We start from the raw sequence: 10,110 nt of genomic DNA on the forward strand, positions 1-10,110 counted from the left end.
AATAACAAGCACTCGTGCTTTTTTAGCAGTCGGGTAAAATAACCACCACTAAACCCCAAATCACAACTTATATTTATTTGGTATAGGTTATTAACCATCACGACCTAATCCAAGATCTCTCTTTAACTGTCATGGAAAACAAAATTACGATCGATATTAACATTTCGTAAAATTTATGGTAAGAAGTTAACATTTATTTCTTTGACTTTGGATCATTAGGAGGTGGACCACCAGTGAAATACAATGAAAAACACGAGGCTGTACTGGAGGCAATGGTGGAGGAGAGTGTCGAGGGCATTCTGGGGCCAGAAGAGGAGGCTGGATACCTAGCTCTCCCTTCGAGCCAAATGTCACAGGTAAAATTCGTAGAATTTGATTGACCCCCTCTCTGGGTATGAGAGTACAAACAAACATAAAAATATACATAGTGATGCATGACTTGTGAATATGTACATCTTTGGTTTAACCCTAACTTAGCCAAAGTGGGGGGGGGGGCTACCAGTACCCACACCCCCCTCCTCAACACTTTTTATGATATGCCTGCATCGCTGGCCAAAATCTCAGGGAAGGGGGCGTGGGAGCCCTTTCCCTGACTCTGAGAACTTCAAAAATACCCAGGCCTAATCAGGGTTTATCTTGAATTGTAGATGGTATTGAAATGCTTACCACTATATTACTTAATTTATTTGACGACCTTCAAAGTGTCAATGTTATGTTGACCACCCTACCCCCCTAACTCTATTTGAAAAAATTATCCCATTGAACATGAGATTCAAATGTGGCATGTATTTTTATGTGAGGCATTTTCAATACGGGTATATGGTAATTTTTTTGTTTAACAAAAACAAAATCCTCACTGATGGTGTACGGTACAACAATTTTTTTTTCTTACATTTTTTAAATATTTTTTTTAGGGGGGTGTTTTAAACCTTTTTTTCAAACATATTGATGATTAGATAAAACCCTTACTGACATTGTTCTCTTTTTATCACAGAATTTTAATAAATAAAATAATAATAACAACATTTAGACAGTATGGTTCTATAGTTCTTTAAAACTCAATCAAGGCAATCTTTATTGTTATATGCATACAGACAGCAGAAAATGCCATGGCTGTGGCCATGATGGTAAACACCATGGTGGGTGGCATATCTGTGCCGGCCCGGGACCCACAGACCAGTACTAGTGCAGCCAGCAGTGCCGGACCACCAATAGACCAGCCTGTTCTAGTAGGGGATAGCACGGCCAAAGACACCAAAAAGCCAATCAGCTGTTATGAGGAGAGACTTTTGGAGATAGAGGAGGAAAAGTTATTAGTCATGAAGCGTGCGCTTCACGTTTTCGAATTATTTGTCTTTAATCAAAAAGAGGTTTAAAATTGTTACTTTGTTTGTTTTGCAAATTCCATGTTAATTTTGTTCTTATTCATGATAACTTTACCTTTCAGTATTTAAAAAGATTATATCATTGTGCATTTTGGAACTAAGGAAATTAGGGTTCCCAGAAATCTAATATGAATATGTCGTTATTAAAAATAAATTGACTATGCATGAGCGTTCCACGGGACTCCCCCCCCCCCCCCCCAGTCAGGTTTGGATTAAATATGTGGCCTGCTTCTGAATAGAACAAATTACAAATTCAGGAGATAAACTCTTCCCATATATTATACCGTAAATTAATTGCATCTAAAGATAACAATGCTATGAGGCCAATCTTAAGGATATCTTACACACTTCATTGAAAGAGGGCCTTGAATATGATGTCACATTCATATACAAATTTATAAAACAATATGACTATTTGCAGGTCAGCAGAACATGCCCTAGCCCGGCGATTCTGTGAAATTTGGATTTTGGCTTGGTGCTACCTTAGCAATTAATCCCCCCCCCCCCCCGGTTGAATGCAGTACTGAATTGATTAAGATTCTCAATGCAAACAGAAGATTACTACCACTTGAGTTATATAGTACAAGTATATTTTAACAATATTTTCACAACTAAATAGTGCAGTAATAAAAAGAATTTATGTGTCAACTTATAGATGACCCAAAATGGTGTTTTAAAGCAGGGGAAGTCCACCCTAAAAATAAATATGTTGGAATGATATAAAATATAGATAAACAATAAGGTCAGTGACAGTGAATGTTGAAAAAGATTCTTGGTTACATCATATAGAAGTCTTCATCATAAAAATCTAGTGGAAATAATTAGCAATAATAGTGTTTCTGATGGCTAAGCCGTTGTCTACAATGTGGTCGTCCATGTCTGGTTCGTGTTCATGTTGTTCAATACCAAAGTCTACTTCATCAGGCTGCTTCAAATCTTTAGCCACATTGTGTAATACGGCGCATGCAGTGATGATCTTGCACGCTCTTCTGGGTGCCATTTGCATTCCATTGAGTAGACACCTGAAGTTGTGCTTGAGTTGGCCGTTGACTTGTTCAATTCTTACTCTCGTTGTAGCATGTGCTCTGCAGAGTAAAGGAAAGTATTGAAGTATAACAAATTAAAAACAAAGAATTATTGGGAAGTCTATTAGACTATGAAAATACATACTACAGTGCTATACATCTAACCTATACATTTTCAAAAGGAAGTAAGTCACATATATGAGTAATTTTCTTTTTTACCTGTAGCTCTTCTGGGCCAAATGTTATTCATGAACACTCATCCTGCTAATTAAGAGATGTGATTGGCACATTGGCATCATGGTATTGCTTTGATGTCTAAAATGGCATACATTCATTCACTTTCTTTTTTAATTGTAGATACAAATATGCATTGTAATGTTTCTTGTAGTACATATCTATTGTAAGCCTGTTCTGCAGGAGTCCTTGGATTTAGCACTGGTGTCATCAGGTATGGTCTTAAAGCGTAACCAGAATCTCCAAGAAGTAGACCATGCTGTTGTAGATCTTCAAAAGTCTGTCCAACTCTGCTGTTCTGTATAAAAGAAGAATTATTATAAGAATGAACATAATATGGTAGAATAGGTGCCCCTTGACCTTTGATATTTATTGCATTCTCTTGCATATACACATTTTGAAAAATTATTAAAAATTGTAAGATCTTAGCTTAAGCTAAATAAATAATTGTGAATTCACAATTATTTTGTAGCATTTGTAACAAACATTTGACATCAATTTCAATGATTTACATGTATGTCAATATATGTTTTCATGGAGGCATTAAAAACAAAAGTGGGTTTCATAGGAAATTTTAGAATCAAAATATTATGGATTTACCTGAAATATCCTGCTGTCATGAGTGCTGCCTGGCCAGCGTGCCAAAATGTTTATGATCTTGTAATTGGTATCACAAATTATTTGGGTATTGATGGAGTAATATCCTTTTCTGTTCATATAGACGTGCTCACCAGGGCCCAAGGGAGCTCCATTTAGTCTAATGTGTGTTCCGTCGACCACTCCTATGACCTGGGGAAAGCCTGATATGTTGAAGAAATCCACTTGGGCTCTGTTGACTTCTTCCATCGTCGTTGGAAACTTGATTATCTGAAGTGTGAATTGGATTGGAGATGCAGAAAGAAAACAAAAATCAACAATTCCATGTTGCATATCTTCATATGTTATGTATACAATACAAGTCTAATTCATATGCAAACTTTTGAAATGTAATTTGACGTATATTTTATTCATCGTCATTATATTTATACAGCTATGTTGAAATTCACCAGTATTTATTATTATAGACAGAAACGATGTTATATCAAGAAATGTAATCTTTATCACATTGTAAATTATATGAATAAATATTTATCTCCTACGAATACATTTAATATTCAGAGAATTGGACATGAACTTTCTTTCTTTCAATCAAGTGTTGAGAAAAGTATGTGAAATATCTGAAGAAGTTCTATAGTGAAGTGATTAAAAAAAAATTATGAGAGAGAGTGCAAGTTTTCTTTGGCTGTACTCGAACTCATGAACATATTCATAGTTATGCTATTAATGGTGATGCAACTAACTATTCCTATAACTATCTATTCTTAAAAACTGATCTCTTTTCTTTCTAAACCCCTCGTCTCTCTCTCTTCCCGGGCCTCTATATAGCTCTCTCTCTCTCTCTCTCTTTTCTCCTGTTATTTATTATTTACTTATTAGTTTATGCTTCTCCGGGGAAAATCTTGTTTGAATCTACGTTCTTCCTCTTAATATAATCATGACAGTTGTGTGTGTTTTTTGTTTGTCTTTTCATCAATCATTACTATTATCATTTTCTTTATTATATATAGCAGTATTGTTTTACTATATTCTTTTTTAACCATTTTGTTGTGAGTTTTTTTTTTTTGGTGACGGTAGTTTAATTATGTTGTATTTTTTACTGCTGTGGATGCGCATATAAATTTATCGTTAAGTCTATTTGATATCTGTGCAAAAAGAGGAAATGATGAAATTGGAAATTGAAGACGTTAAAATATCTATCGATTGGCATATAGCTTTCCATACTGTGGGCTCAGCTGATTCAATTTAGAGTACGTATTATGTGTGCATGCAACATTTGCCTCTGCCTCTGGTCATGTGAATGTGATGAGAGACTCCTCGTTTTGTGCATTAGAAAGGGTGCTGTTTTCGTCATGACAGTCATTCATCATGCAATCATCATTCAGTAAGAAATTTGTTTTGACATATATACCTATATGAAGGGTCATAGGTAGACGATTCATACAATCAAGCTCGCATCATATCACGCCAATTTATGGGCGACTCTACACAAATCAATATACCTAGGACTACGTGCAAAATAGTAATTATACTAGCGCTAGCGCTAGCGCTAGCATCTAGCACTTGCACTCTCGCTAACTTGGGGAAAGAAGTTTGGATAAAGATGTATTTATTATTATGAATTCTTTATTAGACGTAGCTATTGTTTTGATTATATGACCACTAATAAAATGATACTATAGGTCTACAGACTACTAGTACTACACAGAGACTGCAGTGACGGTAGTAGACAGGCAGCTAGGCTCGGCCAACTAACCGACCGCGCCAGCGCTGCCCCAGCCTCCCGCCCGGCCGGCCGCCACAGTCGCGGGCTCTGTCCCATGGCAACCACGGCACTAAATTGTCAGACCGCTGTATAGACCTATGTCATGTCATTGCTTGGTCGTCTAAGATTAATTAAACATATAAATTTATCTGAAATAGGTATTCCATGTGTTCATTATAAAATGCATAGTATTTTTAGTATATGCATGTCATGCATGATAAAATTAGAGTTCTTTTTCATCCTCTTATTCTTATTAATTTGCTGATTGAAAATTCAAAATACAAATTTTAGACAGACTTTATTTTCGTCTTCTCTTTGCTTTATTAAAGAAAAAAATATTGACTTACCTCATGTTTCAGTGTGCCGAGGGTCACTGGCACACGGTGAATTACCCTGGAAGCTGTTGCCCGGGTGATGCCATGAATCGTGGCCGTGGAATCAAGCACTGCCCCCGTTGCATAAAAATTCAAAGCTATAAAAACTTGCAGCTCTGGGGGAAGTGCCTGATTCCGTCTGGTGTCGTGCTGCAACAGGGGCCGAATCAAATTTATAACATGAATACACCCATCCCGTGTAAACCGGTACTTGCGAAATATGTCTTCATCCCTTAACTCCAAGGGCTGGCCGCGATTCCTGAAGATCCGCTCCCTCCTCCTCGCCCTTTCATATCCACGACGCTGCAACACAGCCAGTATGGCAGCCATAGTTACGGTAGTGTTACCGCAAGCTCAGAGGGTAGCGGTAATGTTACCGCTGATCTTTACAGACTTACCGCTCAAGTCCAGCGGTAAGTTTTTATGCAACGGATATTTACCGTTTATCTTAAAGTAACCGCTGCTTTTAAGACTTACCGCTCAAATGAGCACTTACCGCTACGGTAACTGTTTTATAATACGGGACCCTGGATTCTACATTCCCGTCTTTTGCGAGCATTATCTCTGTCGTATCTTTGTTTACGCTGAGCTTCGAATATGATGTAGCTGAAATAATAAGCTATTACAAATGTGCCATTTATTTCTCGATCAGATGCCGGGATCATGCTCATATTACACTTGCAAAGTGGGATTTGAGAAATTATTTTTCGTTTACGTGTAATCGCTGAGGGAAATGTTTTGGTGTATCGGTAACGCATTTGACTTCCGACCTCGAGGTTTCTGGTTTGAGTCCGGGCGTCTCCAACAATTGTTTTTCTTCACTTTTTTTTCTTTTTGACCTTTCACTGTACCATCTCCTTTGAATATTAAAACACGTAGAATCGCAAATAATGTAATAAACAACTATATTTACTTTATTATTACACTATTATTACTTGATCCATTACTGTTTGCGTATATTCCTTATAGGAGATGACTTTTTCTCAAATTTGAATTCTACATTCATGTCTTTTGCGAGCAATATCGCCGTTATTTTTAGCTTGATTTTTGTTGATTTTCGAGTATGTTGTAGCTGAGATTATATGCTATCTAATGTACTCTCGTTTTTTCAATCTGATGTTATCATGGTCTGTTGATGATGATGATCATCAACATCATCATGATCATCATGATCATGATCGTCATCATGATCATCATCATCATCGTCATCATCATTATCATCATAATCATTAACATTACCATTAATATCATCATCTAACATTATCATTATCATCATCATCATCATAGTCATCGTCATTATCATCATCATCATTAACATTATCATTAATATTATCATCTAACATTATCATTATCATCATCATCATCATCACCATTACTATCATGATCACCATCATGTTCATCATCATTGTCATTATGATCATCATTGTTTACATGTCTATATAACTTCTCCCTTTCTCTATATAGTAAATATTCAAATCTATCTTAAGTTTAAAAACAGACCACCTTATTTGTCAAAGTGACGAATTAAAATCTAGTTTATGATTATTATTGTTATCGGAAAAAAACTGTATACTTACATGAATGCAGAGGAAAATAAAATAAAATCGAAAATCTAAATATTTTACCATCACAAATTTTGCTATACATGATTATTATTTACATCAAATGTCTGATACAAAAAGGATGGCAACTGTCGACGAATGATTAGACCCATGAGAAATATAACATGGTTATTTTTAACTACGATAATTGCCCTTTTTACTTTTACAAGTGCTTCTTTTCTTTTCTAACAAGTGTCAGTTTTCTCGAGTCTTCAAATGAGTACCCACCTTTTTTTCTTCAAAACTTCTGCCCTTAATTTGAAGCGACCTAAAGCAACTTTATCTTTACTTTCCCCAAAGTTCGTTTGTTGTGCTCGCTCGCATCTATAGTTGGTTTAATTATTTGTTATTACTTGGTGTAGCGCTAGTGTCTGGCAGCTCCCGATCACACTCTTGATTATTGCTTAAAATTACCTTGTTTTTTTGCAGTAATAGCTACTTCAAATTTATACCATGTAAAGGTTTAGGACTCAGTGATCATCATGGTCCTACTCAGAAGAAGGAGTCTGGTCTTATTTTTGAGCAGTTTCTGGATATATTATTTCACTTTTCATTACAATCTGAGAGTCCAGCCAGATCTCCCAGCACCATACTTCCAGACTACTACTATTGTTCATGGTCATCCACTTGACTCATCACTGACAATAGTTGGTACTCTGAATGGCAGTGACCATCACATTGGCTATTCACTCTTCTTGGAAAGTGAACTGAACAAAGCCACCTGCCTACAAAAGATTCCGGACTGCTACAAACAGGATCTTACGGAATGTCCTGATCCTTTATCTACACCAATTACTCCATCTATTGTAACAATAATGCTTCTTGCTTCAAACCCTGACTGTACAGTTACTGCTACAAGAAAATATAGCATAGGGTTTCTTCATAAGCTGAATGCTGGAGTATCTACTTTTCATGAATGCTCACTATCATCACAGTTGTGTTCCAATTTATCGGCCCTAGGCCTGTTAAGATCACCGTGTGCTAAACATGGATGGGGCCTCGTTCACCCTTCAACTTATCGACGACGAACAAGACGCTTATTCAAAGGAGGAAACCGCAGTAAAAGCAAGTATGGTTTGCCGATCCGGGTCATTACTGGGTTTCATTCATCTTCCGATACACATATATATACACATCCTGAGTTTGTGAAGACGTCTGTGCCCAAAAGTTGCAACATCAACTTGATTACATTGACTGATCAGACTTATCCAAAGGATGACCATCTGTCGTTCTGTATGTTGAATGCCAGATCACTCCGAAACAAATCTACAGAATTCCAGGATTTTATATTGGAAAAAAACTGTGATGTTGTGGGAATCTGTGAAACATGGCTTACTCCAGATGACGATGCAGTCATCGCTGCCATCAAGCCTGCTGGGTACAGCTTTATACATCTCCCGAGGGCATGTAAACGTGGAGGTGGAGTCGGCCTCCTTTACCGCAGTGAATTGAATGTGATGGTCAACTCTCCATCAGATTTTCAATGCTTTGAAATGTTGTCAGCTACCTTGACTTCCAAGAATACCAACGTGGACGTTGTTATCATATACCGTCCTCCAGGTAACTCCGTAAAGTATACAAGTTTTCTTGACGAGTTTTCAAGCATGCTAGACGAACGATTGCTGAAACCCATGTCGCTTATCATCACTGGGGATTTTAACATTCATTTTGACAATCTGTTGGCATCAAACACCAAGCAATTCAATGAGTTATTAGCAGGTTATGATTTGGTGCAGCATGTTTCCACACCTACCCACGACAAGGGTCACATCCTGGACGGTTTTATATCTCGTCAATCGGATGCCAAGGTTTTCTCAGACCTTCGGATAACTCCAGGTATTTCGGACCATTCTGCAATTGTGTGCAATATACATCTGCACAAACATCCATCAGTTGTACATCCTCGAGTCATGCGTAACATCAGAGCAATTGACAGAACATCATTTGCAACAGATATGATGAACAGCGAGCTTTCCTCGACGTCTTCACACACTGACGATGTAACAGCTAGAGTCGACTTGTATAACATGGTTCTCAGTGACTTATTAGATGTCCACGCACCAGCCATATCCCGACCTGTCAAGACACGAGCTCATACTCCTTGGTTTAATCACGAAATTAAAAGTGAGAAACAAGAACGTAGGCGCCTGGAAAAGAAGTGGCGATTTTCGAAGTTGGAGATCGATCGTCAACTGTATTGCAAACAGAAACAACATGTGCACTCTCTTCTCCGCAAATCGAAACATGATTACTACCAGAAATCAATTAGTGACTGTGGTAACGACTCCAAGAAGATGTTCAAATTTGCTAATGCACTCTTGAATCGCAAACAGACATCTCCACTTCCAGCGAACGCATGCAACAAATCCCTAGCGTCGCTCTTCAGCCAGTTCTTTGTTTCCAAGATTGACAGTATTCGAAGGAACCTCTGTCCTGATGTTGCTCCACTTCCACCACTGTCTTGTATTGGACTTGCAACACTTGCAGATACTACTTCAGAGGAAATTGAGTCCCTTATCCGCAACAACCCTGTTAAATCATGTGAGCTTGATCCGATTCCAACTAAGCTTCTTAAAGAATGTGCCGCTATCATATCTCCTTACATTGCCGATGTGGTCAACCTGAGTCTGCAGAGTGGGAAAGTTCCGAAAGCCTTGAAGATCGCTCATATTCATCCACTACTGAAGAAGCCTTCATTAGATCCAGAATGTCTCCAGAACTATCGTCCAGTCTCGAATCTACCTTACTTGTCGAAACTTCTGGAGCGGGTAGCCTTCTCTAGATTGTATGATTACCTACAGGAGAATGATCTACTTGACAATCACCAGTCAGCTTACCGTGCAAATCACAGTGTTGAGACCCTGCTCGTCAACCTGTCCAACAACATCCTGACAGAAATGGATGTTGGTAGGATCACAGCAGTCGTGTTATTAGACCTGTCGGCAGCATTTGATACTGTGGACCATCGTATTCTTGTCAATGTATTGTCATCAATTGGAATTCGTGACCACGCACTTGAATGGTTCATGTCCTATTTGGATGAACGGCAGCAATTGGTATGTGTAAATCATGAAAGATCTGGTCCTGTCAAGCTCAGTTGTGGCGTCCCGCAGGGGTCAGTCGGGGGGC

The 10,110-nt window shown here is 37.9% G+C and overlaps 1 protein-coding gene and 1 pseudogene across 1 annotated transcript; one reads left to right on the top strand and one right to left on the bottom strand.

Annotated features, from left to right (window-relative positions):
• The first annotated feature begins 257 nt into the window (after positions 1-257).
• LOC115925413 lies at positions 258-1,445 on the top strand. The gene is made up of 2 exons (XM_030989179.1): positions 258-356; positions 1,095-1,445. Exons 1-2 carry the CDS (start codon positions 273-275, stop codon positions 1,374-1,376), a joined length of 366 nt encoding a protein of 121 aa, XP_030845039.1. The 5' UTR covers positions 258-272; the 3' UTR covers positions 1,377-1,445.
• Positions 1,446-2,440: 995 nt separating this feature from the next.
• Positions 2,441-5,601, bottom strand: LOC105445355 (annotated as a pseudogene).
• Positions 5,602-10,110: the final 4,509 nt, after the last annotated feature.

The sequence above is a fragment of the Strongylocentrotus purpuratus genome, unplaced genomic scaffold, assembly GCF_000002235.5.
Source record: "Strongylocentrotus purpuratus isolate Spur 01 unplaced genomic scaffold, Spur_5.0 spur5_scaffold_18, whole genome shotgun sequence".
Lineage (NCBI taxonomy): Eukaryota > Metazoa > Echinodermata > Echinoidea > Camarodonta > Strongylocentrotidae > Strongylocentrotus > Strongylocentrotus purpuratus.

Coding starts and splice junctions, on each gene's coding strand:
- LOC115925413 (XM_030989179.1), top strand. CDS start 273: ATGGTGGAGGAGAGTGTCGAGGGCATTCTGGGGCCAGAAGAGGAGGCT. Junction 357..1,094: donor CTTCGAGCCAAATGTCACAG/GTAAAATTCGTA, acceptor ATATGCATACAG/ACAGCAGAAAATGCCATGGC.